General features: G+C 36.1%; 1 protein-coding gene across 1 annotated transcript; it reads left to right on the top strand.

Moving 5' to 3' along the window:
• Positions 1 to 816: 816 nt before the first annotated feature.
• Positions 817 to 1,981, top strand: LOC141718652 (protein BOBBER 1-like). Its single transcript, XM_074521029.1, has 5 exons — positions 817 to 1,005; positions 1,109 to 1,157; positions 1,519 to 1,685; positions 1,767 to 1,850; positions 1,943 to 1,981. The coding sequence occupies exons 1-5, from the start codon at positions 817 to 819 to the stop codon at positions 1,979 to 1,981; spliced, it is 528 nt and encodes a 175-aa protein (XP_074377130.1).
• The last annotated feature ends 12,244 nt before the right edge of the window (positions 1,982 to 14,225 follow it).

Genomic DNA, 14,225 nt, shown 5'->3' with positions numbered 1-14,225 from the left:
CTTGAATTTGGTAAGTTTTGAACCCTAATTTTAGAATAGGGGGTTTCAATTTGAAACCCTAATTTTTTAATTTTTAATTGGTTCTAATTAAGCTAAGTTGTACACTCTTTAATTGTAGAATTATAAATTGTTGATTTTTTAGTTGGATGAATGTTCAATTTATTCGATGATTTGACTTTTATATTGGGTATTGATTGATATGATTATTGGTTGTAGTGAAGGTTTGTGATAAAATGGCGAGTTATACATAGTATTTGTGACCATGCATATATGTTACAAGAAGTAAAGTAGTGATAAAATTTAGAATTATAATAATTTCCAATTTATTGGTTGTAGCTAAGTGTTTAATTTTTTTATGCTTTGCGGATTATAATTTTGGAGATGTTGACACTCTGTTCTCTTATATTGTTGAGTTAATGATTGTATGCGATATATTGAGAAGTTTGTTATTGTTGATTTTGTGGAGTCGGTATGAATCATTGTTTATTATATCCAAACAATGCAGCTATGATATGTATGCATTTATCAGTGTATGTGTGTAATAAAGTTGTATGCTTGACATGATTTTTCAAAAACTAAGCCAGTTTCTCCCCACAAGGGATAAGGGGTCGAGGCAGATCCTCTATATGTTTAGGATACTGATATTAAGTAAATATCTAGCACAATTTAATGAAAATTTAATACTTTGTGTCATGTGTCTGCTACAGTGCTGTGTGATATTTCACACTTTTACTTGACTGGCAGACATTTTTTCCCAATAACTTGCAAACACATTTGCCCTCAGATTTTGTAAGCAAGTGAATAATTTTCTTTACCATGTTAACAGCTCATAATGCCGAAAATGACTTGGATATGGAGAACTACAGCTGGGGTCATTCTCTGCAAGAGATCACTATCAACATTCCAGTGCCTCTCGGAACAAAATCTAGGTCCATTTTGTTTGAGATGAAGAAAAACCATCTAAAGGTGGGGCTGAAGGGTCAGCCTCCAATCATAGATATAAGTGTTTTGTGCTTTTCAAGTTAATGCTATTTTCCATACCTTAACCTTTATCATTCTAGGAAACATGTTTTAATTCGTATTGATCCACTATCTAACATACTTACAGGGGGAGCTTTATCAACCAATAAAGTTTGATGATAGTATCTGGAGCCTGGGTAAGTCACCAAGTTTCTCACGGAATCTAATTAGTAACACACTTTCACATATCATATTTATGTTATTGGCACTCTTTATTGTAGTAGCTGTTGGTTGCTCGATATGAGCATTTTGGGGAAAAAAATCAACCAGACTGTTTTAATGTCTTGGACATGTTCGTTAGACGTGGTAACATAGGTCACTTATAGAGTTGTAGTATGATAATTGATAAGTAGTATCATCCAATTGAATTTGGTACGATTTCACTGGGTAGCTTTAATAGGATTTTGCTGTGAGATTGTTGGTATATATGGAAAGACACTGTACTAAATTGATAATGTTATATATTATGTGTAAAAATAATAACTTTTCATTTTGCAGAGGACCAAAAGTGTATCTCCGTACTTCTTTCAAAGCAGGAAAAAATGCAATGGTGGAAGTACTTGGTTAAAGGTGATCCGGTAGTAGACACTCAAAAGGTAGAGCCTGAGAGCAGCAAGCTATTTAATCTAGATGGAGAAACGCGATCAACTGTGGAGAAGATGATGGTAAAGTTCTAACATATATCTTTGCTAAAGTAATATCAACTGCGTTTTCTAACTAATATGACTCGTATTGTTGGTTTGTAGTTTGACCAGCGCCAAAAACAAATTGGGCTTCCAACGAGTGATGATATGCAGAAGCAAGACATGTTGAAGAAATTTATGGAGCAGGTGAGCAATTGATTTCTTCTCTTCTTTGTGCATGCGTGAGCGTGAGTTTGAGCGAACTAAGTAGCATAATTCGGTGAATTTAGTTTGTGCAGCATCCTGAGATGGACTTTTCGAATGCAGAATTTGCCTGAGTGCTGATTTTTGGGAAACAATTTGTTGGACAGGTGATAAGCAAGGGTTGTTTTTTGCTGTGGTTTAATATTTTAGTAAATCAATTTTTTTTGTATTTTTAACGGGTTTCCTTGGGAACGTATTCTACTATGTGATCTTTTGACTCCAATTATATTGTAGTATCTAACTATTCCTATCTGTATCCTAGCTAAGTAGTATTGGAATTTATATTTTCCTTTTCTTTGTGAAGTACCATCGGGTATGCTGGTACAATTTGGCATGCTTTAAAATTTGATGATGTGTGATTACTTCGCAAAAAAAGAAGATTGATGTGTGATTGCGAAGGACCATAATTTTAAGAATATCTTCACACTCAAAGTACAACTATATTTAATAACCGGAGCTGATTCAATTTTCAGGGTCTGCAACGCATTAGACCAAATCACATTTGCATTTGCAGGGCATGTTGTGACACTGGAAATTCAGACCATAATTCCATCTACTCCAGAGAAGACCTTGAGAATTCAGGCCAAATTTCTATATTTTGATTACATGTAGCTGGATATTATAGCTAGTGCACAATTACATGTTGTACTTGATGTTTGGATACTGGTTGATGAATATATTAACAATTTGGTATTATGTAGTAATTGGTTTTGGAAATTATTGGTTTGGCAATTTTTTTAGTTTGGGAAATTTTTGGCATCTGTACAAAAATTGATGTCTATCAAGGCTTAATATATCAGTTTAAGTAGTACATAAACATCAGTTTATAAAAAAACCTGATGTTAAATACCACAACAGATAAAGGCATAAGAATACAGAACTGATGTTAAAGAGAACTTTAGACAACGTTTGGTTAAAAAAATGATGTTATTAATTATTATAGGCATCAGTTCAATGACTATAGAAATAAGTTCTCAGATAGGAACCGACGTTAAAAGTTCAATTCACATCGGTTTTGCTTGAAAATCGATGTTATCGGTATTGGTAACATCAGTTTAATGGGCAAAATGAAACATTTTACTAGTCTGGCATATCTTTAAATTGATAAAAATATCATATTATATTAATATATAAATAATAGATGTGCATTAACAATTTAACATTGTTAAATATTGAATTCTCAATGATCAGAAGAGGCTCAGGATCTGGCTGTTCGGATGTCATCAGGATCTGATGTACCGTCAGGATTTGGTATGTCATCAGGATTTGTATGACATCAGTATTTGAAGACAGTCAGCATTAGAGGATTTTTTCTGTTCCTTATAATGAGGAGCATATATTTGTTACGTTTGAGAGATAGGACTTTATCTGTTTAAGATATGTATCAGTTTCAGTTAGTTTTTGATAATGCATATCTTAGATTAATCAGTTGTAGCTGTGTAGTATATAAACATAGTTTAGGTCATCACTTAGTGTACAACACTCGAGAATCATTCGACCTAGCAGCTCTAAAAAACATCAGTATTTCTTGAGAGGATTTTGTAACAGTTTTTATCAGATATATAAAAAGCTGTTATATTTTATTACATGTTCGAAACATTTATACAATTGTATCCAACCCCCCTAAACAATTGTATCTTTACTGGGCAACAATTGGTATCAGAGCACACTGATAAATTTACAATCAGAAATGATCTAAACATGTCTCTGAACAAGTATGAAAGCATTAAAATTCCCATTCTGAAAAAGACTGAATATCCAACATGGAAGGTGAAGATGCTCATGTACCTGGAAGCTACAGATCCAGATTATCTTGACGTTATCAATGATGGACCCTTCATGCCAACAAAATTGGTACCTGCAACTCCTATTGTTGATGAACACTATCAACTGAAGGAGAAGACATAATGGACACCAGAAGAGAAAGTAGCTGTGCTGAAAGATGCAAAGGTAAGAAACATTTTGCATAATAGTCTTGATTCTGTGATGTCAAAAAAGGTCATAGCCTACAAGGCTGCCAAAGAAATCTGGGATGCTCTTAAAACTCAATGCCAAGGAACCATGGCCATCAAGAAAAACATAAGGGCTATTCTGATTCAAGAATATGAACACTTTGAGGCCAAGCCTGATGAAAGTCTCACTAACATCTATGACAGATTTCTGACTCTGCTAAATAATCTGTCTTTGGTGGGAAAGTGTATGATCGAGAGGATTCAAACACCAAGTTTTTGAGAGCTTTCAGTGAAGAATGGGAGACTCAGACTTCAATCATACGACATCAGTATGATCTGGACATAATTACTCTAGATGAAGTATATGGCATGCTGAGAACTCATGATTTGGAGGTTCAGCAAAGGAGAGAGAGGAAAAGCAGCAAAAGGGAAATCTGTTGCTTTGAAAGTTAATGATAAAGCTTCAAAAGAAAAGTCTGTTGGAGTTGTACGAAAGATGAACAATTTTCCAGAATCAGATACTGATGATTCATCATCAAATCCTGATGATGATACTGATTTCGAAACTGATGAGAACATGACAGATTCTGGTGTCATGAAAATGGCCGCATTGCTGGTTAAGGGCTTCAGGAGAATGCAATTCAGGAAGTCTAGGAACAACAGAAGCTTCAGGAAGAATTTCAATGGAGGTGAAAAGAAGTCAACTGGGAGAAATGATGGAAAAGACTCTAAAGCTGGGAAGCTAGATAGGACAAAGATCAAGTGCTACAACTGTGATGAACCAGGTCACTTTGCCTCAGAGTGCAAGAAAACAAAGCATGATAAAGGGAAGAGCAAAGCCCTGATCACTTCAAGCAAGAATTGGATGGACTCCTCTGACTGTGAAGGTGAAAACACATGTTATGTACTGATGGCCAGTCTTGATGATATTGCTGCTTCTGAGCCTAAGGTACAAACTCCTTTCTTCTCTTTTGATACTGAAAATATATTTGAATTGAAATCTAGTCTTAAATCTTTGCATGGTAGTTTTAAGAATAAGACTTTAGAAAATGATAGACTTATAACTAAAATTAAGACCTTGAAATCTAGGAATGATCAGTTAGAGTCTGACTTAATTCATCAGATAGATTTGAAGAAAGAATGTGAGAGAGCTAAACATATAGTTAAGATTCTTGAGGCTAGATACAGTATGCTAGAAAAGGATCTAGAAAATAAAAGAAAAACCCTTAAATCCTGGACTAATTCAGGAAAAAAGGTTCATGAGATGATCTCACAGAAAAACTGGAAAAAATGCCTAGGCTATAAAGATGGAATTAAGGATGTTGACACTGAAAATAAAATTTCCCTTAAAACTCCTGTTAAGTTTATTTCATCAGAAGCTGATGAACCCAAATCCACTTTTGAAAAGGGTTCAACATCAGTATCACAAGAAAAACTGGTAAATGATAAAACTCAAAGAAAGAAAAGCAAGGAAACCATTAAGTCTGTTGAGAAAGAAAAGAACATAGGACTTTTGACAGCAAGACAATTAAAAAAGAAAATATCTGAGGTTACTGACAAACCTCAAGTAAAAAGTCCTAAAAGAAACAGGAATGGTAAGCAAGGTATTTCTAAGGATTCAAATTACAAGGTTGTTCCCAATGCTCCTAGGAAGACTTGTTTTAACTATGGAAATACTAATCATCTTGCTATTGATTGCAGGAGGAATAAGAAAAGGAAAACTGCTATTCCTGAGTCTGATGTTAGGGGTAGATCAGTATTTTATAAACCACAAAATCCTTTTTTTCATTGTGGTAGTAGTTGGCATTCGATTTATACTTGTAGTTCTTATCACAAGTTGTATCACAATTACTATGAACCTTTGCCTAAGTTTAATAAAGTTGCTTGTATGATTAGTTCTGTTGATTTTACTAAACTTGCTTCTGACAAGACAAATCCTGACAAAGGAAAGACTGTCAAAAGTACTCCTGACACACAAAGGCTTAAGTTGTCCAAAAATTGGACCCGACAAGTGTGGGTCCTTAAAAATCCTTCTAATTAATTATTCTTCTGATTGCAGGGTAACAAGAAGAATACACTTGTCTTGGATAGTGGATGTTCAGGACACATGACTGGAAATAAATCCCTACTGTCAGAATTTGAGAAGAATGCTGACCCAAATGTATCTTATGGAGATGGAAATGTAGGACATACTCTGGGATATGGCAACTTGATAATTGGAAAGGTAGCAATAGAGAATGTAGCTCTGGTGGAAGGGCTGAAGCATAATCTTCTGAGCATCAGTCAAATCACTGACAGAGGTTATCATGTTGTATTCTATGACTCACACTACGAAGTTGTTCATAACAAGTCATAGAAAATTGTCTTGATAGGATACAGACATAGTAACATTTATGAAGCAAGGCTACATAAAAGTCTTGAAAAGAAAGCTACTTGCCTTATCTCTAAGGCATCAGTAGATGAGAGCTGGAACTGGCATAAGAATCTCTCACATCTCAATTTCAACTCAATAAATGAATTTTCCAAGAAGGAGCTTGTAAGAGGATTGTCAAATATGCTATACTCAAGTGATGGTCTTTGTGATGCTTGCCAAAAGTCTAAACAAAGAAGAGTATCTTTCAAAAGCAAAACAGAATTCTCTATCTCTGAGCCATATCTTATGCTGCACCTGGACCTTTTTGGACCAGTGAACATAATGTCCATCAACAAGAAAAGGTACACACTTGTAATTGTTGATGATTTCACTAGATATACATGGGTTTATTTTCAACACAGGAAGGATGAAACTCCAGAAATTCTTCTGGACCACAGAAGGCAAATTGAAAATGGATCTACTCACAAAGTGAAAATCCTGAGAAGTGATAATGGCACTGAATTCAAGAATTCAAAGATGGAGGAATTATGCAAGTACAAAGGCATAGAGCAACAATTCTCAGCTCCGGGTACACCTTAGAAAAATGGTGTTGTTGAGAGGAAGAACAAAACCTTAATTGAAGCAGGCAGAACTCTTCTAGAAGAAGCAAAACTACGCACTTACTTCTGGGCTGAAGCAGTAAACACAACATGTTATACTCAGAATGTCACTCTGATAAATATACATGGTGTTACTCCTTAATAAATGCTAAAAGAAAAGAAGCCCAATCTCAAACATCTTCATGTATTTGGATGTAAGTGCTTTGTTTTGAGAACTCATACTGATCAGCTTGGAAAGTTTGAATCAAAGGCTGATGAAGGAATCTTTGTTGGATACTCACCATCAAAAGCTTATAGAGTGTTCAACCTAAGAACACACACTGTAGTAGTCTCCATCAATGTATCTTTTGATGATAAGAAGATTCCTGGTTTTGAAGAAGACACTCATGAAAGTTTAATCTTTGCAAATAAAAAAAGCATTGTTGGAATCTAGATCAAACTCTAATGAACTATCAAATCCTGATGATCCAAATCCTGACACTCCTTCAGATTCTGAAGATAATCATTGTGCTAATGAGCCTGCACAAGTTGAGGGGGAGCAATAACAAAGGTTAGCTGATGATACTAACACTGAAGAATCATCTCAAAGTTCTTCTCAATCCAATGCTGATTCAACATCAGAAGAACATGAGTCAAGTCCCAATAATTCATCAGGAAATAACCCAACAGATTCAGGGGGAGCCTCAAATGGATTTGATGAGGCATATAATTCAGGGGGAGCATCTAGTTCCAGAAGGATACTTTCCAGTGCCAGAAAATGGACTAAGGATCATACTCCTGATCTGATCATTGGAAATCCTGATGATGGTGTAAAGACAAGAAGTGCAACTCAGAATGAATGTCTATATCATAATCTACTTTCAAAAGAAGAGCCAAAGAAAGTAGAAGATGCACTCAAGGATGCAGATTGGGTCATGGCTATGCAAGAAGAATTGAATGAGTTTGAAAGAAATGAAGTGTGGAAGCTGGTGCCTAGACCTAAGAACAGGTCAATTATGGGCACAAAGTGGGTCTTTAGAAATAAGACTGATTTTGATGGAAAAATCATCAAAAACAAGGCAAGATTGGTGGCAAAAGGATATTCTGAACAGGAAGGTATTGACTATGATGAGACATTTGCTCTTGTTGCAAGGTTGGAAGCAATCAAAATCTTCTTGACATATGTTGCTCACAAGAAGTTCAAAGTCTTCCAGATGGATGTCAAGAGTGCATTTCTCAATGGAGAACTTGAAAAAGAAGTCTATGTTGAACAACCACCAGGATTTGTGGATCCTAAACGTCCTGATTATGTTTACAGACTTGATAAAGCACTCTATGGACTGAAGCAAGCACCTAGAGCATGGTATGAAACCCTTGCTCAGTTTTTACTTGAAAGTGGATTCAAAAGAGGTACAATAGATAAAACCCTGTTTTATCTGAATAAGGGTAAATATTTGCTTTTAGTTCAAATTTATGTTGATGATATCATTTTTGGATCAACTAATCAAAATCTGTGTAATAAGTTTTCAAAGTTGATGCAATCAAGATATCAAATGAGTATGATAGGAGAGATGAGTTACTTCCTAGGCTTGCAGATTAAACAAACTGATAATGGCATTAATATCAATCAGTCCAAGTATACAAGAAATCTACTGAAGAGGTTTACTATGCAAGAAAGTGCAACTGCAAGTACTCCCATGGCAATTGCTACAAAACTTGATCCAAATGAATGTACAGTAGTTGATGTGACAACTTATAGAGGTATGATTGGATCTCCATTATATCTAACTGCTAGCAGGCCATACATTATGTTTGCCACTTGTTTGTGTGCAAGATTTCAGGCAAATCCAAGGGAGCCACATCTTATTGCAGTAAAGAGAATTTTCAGATACCTCAAGGGTACTGTTTCTCTTGGACTTTGGTATGCAAAAGAAGCTAATTTTGCATTATGTGGTTATTCAGACGCTGATTTTGCTGGATGCAAAATAGACAGGAAAGTACATTAGTAAGCTGTTAGTTCTTGGGAGGCAGATTAGTCTCATGGTTGAACAAGAAGCAAAAATCTATTTCTACTTCAACTGCTGAGGCTGAATATATTGCAGCTGGGAGTTACTGTGCTCAGTTGTTATGGATGAGAAATTAGCTCATGGACTATGGATTATCATTCTCAAAAATTCCTATTTATTATGATAATCAAAGTGCTATTGCTATGACAGGAAATTCAGTGCAACACTCTCTTACAAAGCACATCAGTATCAGATATCACTTCATAAGAGAGCATGTAATGGAAGGAACCATAGAGCTTCATTTTGTTCCTACTGAACAGCAGCTGGCTGATATCTTCACAAAGCCATTACCTGAAGCAACATCTACAAAGCTTATGAATGAACTTGGTATGGTTAATCGGGACAATTAAATTTTTATTTTATCTATTTGATCAAATTCTGATGTGTATTATGTTGGGAACCACGGGCTTAGGGTGTTACTACATTTTACGATAAAGATTACGAAAAGAGGATTACCTTGTTAATGGTTGATTCCACGCTCTTCTATTGTATTCCCAAATTCCCTTGAGCGAAGTGTGGCCTCCGTCTTCTCAAGTTATCCTCTCTTCTTGCTCCTTGGTGGCTACAATATGTTTTCACACAATTGCCAAACAAGAAGAGAATAAGAATATATATAGGCTACAATAGGGACCATGGATAATTAGGTTGGGCCTTCTAATTACATCTTGAGCCTAGCCCAATGTAATTAAATATTAATTCAATCCACTAAAGAATTAATATTTGCACTACCTTTCCTAATACCGTAATTTAATGAATTCGGTTCCAATATTATTTGCTTATTAAATTCCCCATGTTTAAAATATCATATGTCCATTAATTAAATAAATTACTGATAATTTATTTAATTAATATCTTTTATCCTTGATCATCCACTCAACCTTTATTTAATTATGCCAGAATAAATTCTACCTGCAGGGTTTCACATAATTAAATCTTTTTGAGCTTTCAAGGGGACATCATTAACCCGAATATTATCAGGACATGGATTCCTTCAATAAATAATATCCACCATGTATATAATTCCATCACCCAAAATATAATGATATAATTCAAAATAATTATTTCATATATAAATCAAAGCATGTAAATAATATACACGTGTCAATTACTATTTCCGGATTAAGAACCTAAGCATTAATAATAACATAGAATCTTAGTTCTCCTTCTTAATCAGTATTAAAGGAACAATTCTAAATTTGATCCTGTTCAATATACACAAAGTATACTAGTATTATTTATTAGTCAATATAAACTAATCTAAATAATACTACAGCCATACCAGTGGATTTTCCAACACCACCTGTACTGTGAACCTTATTATATTATATAACCGTATTTAACAATCTAATATTCTGTATCCCATTTGATACTAGATTGTTCACAATATATAATATTAGACAACATGTAAACATTCAAATGATTCTCAAATAAACTGGCCAGAAATAAATGTACATACTTCAAATAAATATTTTCAGTATACACTAACAATCTCCCACTTATACTCAAAATATTCTATGTGTACATCAGTGTTTATTTAATCCACTATTACATAAAAAACTATGTGTCCATCCATCTGAATCCTATCGCTTCCACATGCTTGTCAAAAACCTTGGTTGGCAAGCTCTTTGTGAAAGGATCTGCTCGGTTGTCTTCTGATGATATGTGAGCCACAACTATATCCCCTCGCTTTACGATTCCTCGTATGAGATGATACTTACGTTCAATATGTTTAGCTGCTTTGTGGTCTCGTGGTTCCTTTGAATTTGCCACAACACCAGTGTTATCACAATACACCGTCAAGCTCCTAGGCAAATTAGGTACCACATCTAAGTCCAAAAGGAAGTTCCTGAACCATACAGCCTCCTTGGTAGCCTCAGAGGCCGCCACGTACTCGGCCTCTATGGTGGAGTCTGCAATGTATTTCTGCTTTACACTCCTCCATATAACGGCTCCACCTCCCAAAGTAAAAACATATCCCGAGGTTGATTTCCTCTTATCCCTATCTGATTAGAAATCTGAATCAGTATATCCCAAAGGAAATAGATCTGAGGCCTTATAAATTAACATATACTCCTTTCACAGGTACTTGAGTATAGTTTTTACTGCACTCCAATGTTCCTGACCTGGGTTCGACTGATATCTACTAATCATGCCTACAGCAAAGCAGATGTCAGGCCTCGTACATAACATAGCATACATTAAGCTTCCACATGCTGAAGCATAAGGAACTGCTTTCATGCTCTCTATATCCTTAGGTGTCGAAGGACACTGCTTCTTAGATAGAGCAACTCCATGCTTAAAAGGTAAAAAACCTTTCTTGGAGTTCTGCATGTTAAAACGTGCTGATACTTCATCAATGTAGGGCTCTTGAGATAAAGCCAACATCCTTTTCTTGCGATCCCTTATAACTTTGATCCCAAGGATGTATGCCGCTTCACCTAAGTCCTTCATGTCAAATTGTTTGAACAACCATGCCTTTACTGATGACAACATCTCAACATTGTTTCCAATGGGTAAAATACCATATACATATAGTACTAGAAAAACCACTGCATTACCTTCACTTCTCTTATACACGCACAATTCGCTTGGACTTTGATCAAATCCATATGACTGGACTGCCTGATCAAAATGAATATCCCAGTCTCTAGAATCTTGTTTAAGTCCATAAATAGACCTCTTAAGCTTACATACCATATGCTCTTGGCCTTCCTTAATGAATCCTTTTGGTTGCTGCATATAGATGGTTTCTTCAAGACTTCCATTAAGAAAAGCTGTCTTGACATCCATTTGCCAAATCTCATAATCGAGATGAGCTGCTATAGATAAAAGAATACGGATTGACTTAAGCTTGACTACCGGTGAAAAGGTTTCCTCATAATCGATACCTTCTTTCTGAGTATACCCTTTCGTAACAAGTCTTGCTTTCCAGGCTTTCACCTTTTTATCTAATCCCCTCTTTTTCTTGTAGATCCACTTACATCCAATAGGTTTTATACCTTTGGGTGGTTCCACGAGCTACCAGACCTGATTAGAATACATTGAATCTATCTCAGATTCCATCGCCTTTTGCCAAAGATCTGCATCTTTGTCTTGTACTGCCTCTTCGTATGTACGGGGATCATCATCATGTTCAGCAGGGACCAAGTCTGAAGACTCTCCCAAAAACATGAATCTATCAGGCTGTTGAATAACCCTCCCACTACGACGAGGCACTGGTGCGGTATTAGTGACATGTTATACATTATGTTGTGGTTGTTCTACTTGTACTACAGCTTCATCGGTATTATTTGTCCCTCCCACTAGTTCCTCTAAAATGACACTACTTATGGGTTAGTGATTCATTATATAGTCCTCCTCCAAGAATCTTGCATTGGTGCTAACAATGACATCCCGATTCTTCGGACTATAAAATAAATATCCTTTCATTCCCATGGGGTAGCCTACAAATAACTTTACTTCTGTACGAGATTCTAACTTAGTCACGTTCTTGTTCAGCACATGTGCTGGACAACCCCATATTCGAATATATCTTAGACTCGGTTTATCCCCGGTCCACAATTCTAAGGGGGTTTTAGGAACCGACTTAGAAGGTACTAAGTTCAGAAGATAAGCTGATGTCTCTAAGGCATGTCCCCAAAATGAATTGGGTAAATCCGAATAACTCATCATCGATCTAACACTCTCTAAAAGAGTCCGGTTCCTTCTCTCTGCTACACCGTTCTGCTGGGGTGTGCCTGGTGCAGTTAACTGGGATTCTATCCCATTTTCTGATAAATATTCCCTAAATTCTCCAAGCAAGTATTCGCCACCACGATCTGATCGTAGTGACTTGATACTTATATTAAGTCGCTTCTCCGTTTTAGCTTTGCACTCTTTGAACTTATCAAAGCACTCAGACTTACGGCGCAACAAATAAACGTACCCATATCTAGAATAATCATCAATGAAAGTGACGAAATATTCATAACCACCTCTTGCTTGGATATTCATGGGTCCACATAAATCAGAGTGAACCAATTCTAATACTTGTTTGGCTCTATTCCCCTTTGCCTTGAAAGGCCTATTAGTCATTTTACCTTCCAAGCAGGATTCACAAACTGGAAATGGCTCCACTGCTAATGAACTTAAAGGCCCATCTACTACCAGTCTTTGAATCCTCCTCAAGTTAATATGACCTAATCTCAAGTGCCAAAGATATGTTTGGTTCAAACTAGAAGGTTCCTTTCTTTTAGTAGAGTTAGAAGATGTGTTGTTCAATTCCCTAAATTGCAGTTGCAGTGCAGGTTGACTAGGATTAATTATATACAAATTGTCTTGCAATGTACCAGAACATATAATTCGTTTATTCATCATAATAGAAACATTACGATCCAAACAAACATTATAACCATCCAAAGCAAGTTTAGAAACCGAAATTAAATTCCTTCTAAAAGAAGGTACATAAAGACAATTGTTCAAAACCAAAATCCTATCAGAACCAAAAGATAAATGAATAACTCCTACTGCAACTACTGCTACTTTCGTAGCATCTCCCATGAACACGTATATCTCACCATCTCTAAGCATTCTGGATAGTTGGAACCCCTGGATAGAATTACAAATATGATCAGTGGCTCCTGTATCTACACACCAAGTGCTCGTAGATATAGCCGCTATAAATGTTTCTGTAACTAGAGAAAGAGACATACCAGTATTCTTTGTCTTCTTAGGAAGAGGACAATCCTGTTTCCAGTGACCTGACTGTTTGCATCTGAAGTACTTTCCCTTAGGCTTTTTCACACCACCCTGAACTCCCACTGCCTTCACAGCTTTCTGTGTCTAAGCCTTTTTCTTCTTTTTAATACCTTTCGGCTTAGAGGAAGAACCTTTCTCAGCCACATTCACTTGAACACTCTGCCGAAATAATCCTTCAGCTGCCTGAAGTTCTGTCAGCAGTTCCGCGAGACTATACTGCCTCTTATTCATGTTGTAATTCAAGCAGAACTGCTCAAAACTCTTGGACAAGCTCATAAGGATAATGTCAATCTGGGTTTCCCCGTCAAGTTCAGCACCAAGGATCTCTATCTCATTCAGATGAGACATCATCTTGAGAACATGATCCCTTACAGGTGTGTCTTCAGCCATCTGAGTGTTCATTAAAGCCTTCATGGCTACTTGCCTAGCAGCCCTATTCTGACCTCCAAAAAGTTCCTTGAGATTAAAGAGCATATCCGAAGCAGTGGCCATAGACTGATGCTGATGCTGCAAAACACCCGACATTGCTGCCAGAATGTAACATCGCGACATTTCATCAGCCTTAATCCACCGTTTATAATACTCTTTCTCATCTTCAGGAGCATCAACAG

Source organism: Apium graveolens, chromosome 4, assembly GCF_009905375.1.
Source record: "Apium graveolens cultivar Ventura chromosome 4, ASM990537v1, whole genome shotgun sequence".
Lineage (NCBI taxonomy): Eukaryota > Viridiplantae > Streptophyta > Magnoliopsida > Apiales > Apiaceae > Apium > Apium graveolens.
Note: the sequence above shows the minus strand (reverse complement) of the source record. Positions and strands in the feature narration are given on the sequence as shown.

Bases quoted from the DNA above. Each gene is read 5' to 3' on its own strand.
- LOC141718652 (XM_074521029.1), top strand. From the start codon at position 817: ATGTTAACAGCTCATAATGCCGAAAATGACTTGGATATGGAGAACTAC. The intron at 1,006-1,108 runs GTTTTGTGCTTT...ACATACTTACAG, and splicing joins CTCCAATCATAGATATAAGT to GGGGAGCTTTATCAACCAAT. The intron at 1,851-1,942 runs GTGAGCAATTGA...TAGTTTGTGCAG, and splicing joins TGAAGAAATTTATGGAGCAG to CATCCTGAGATGGACTTTTC.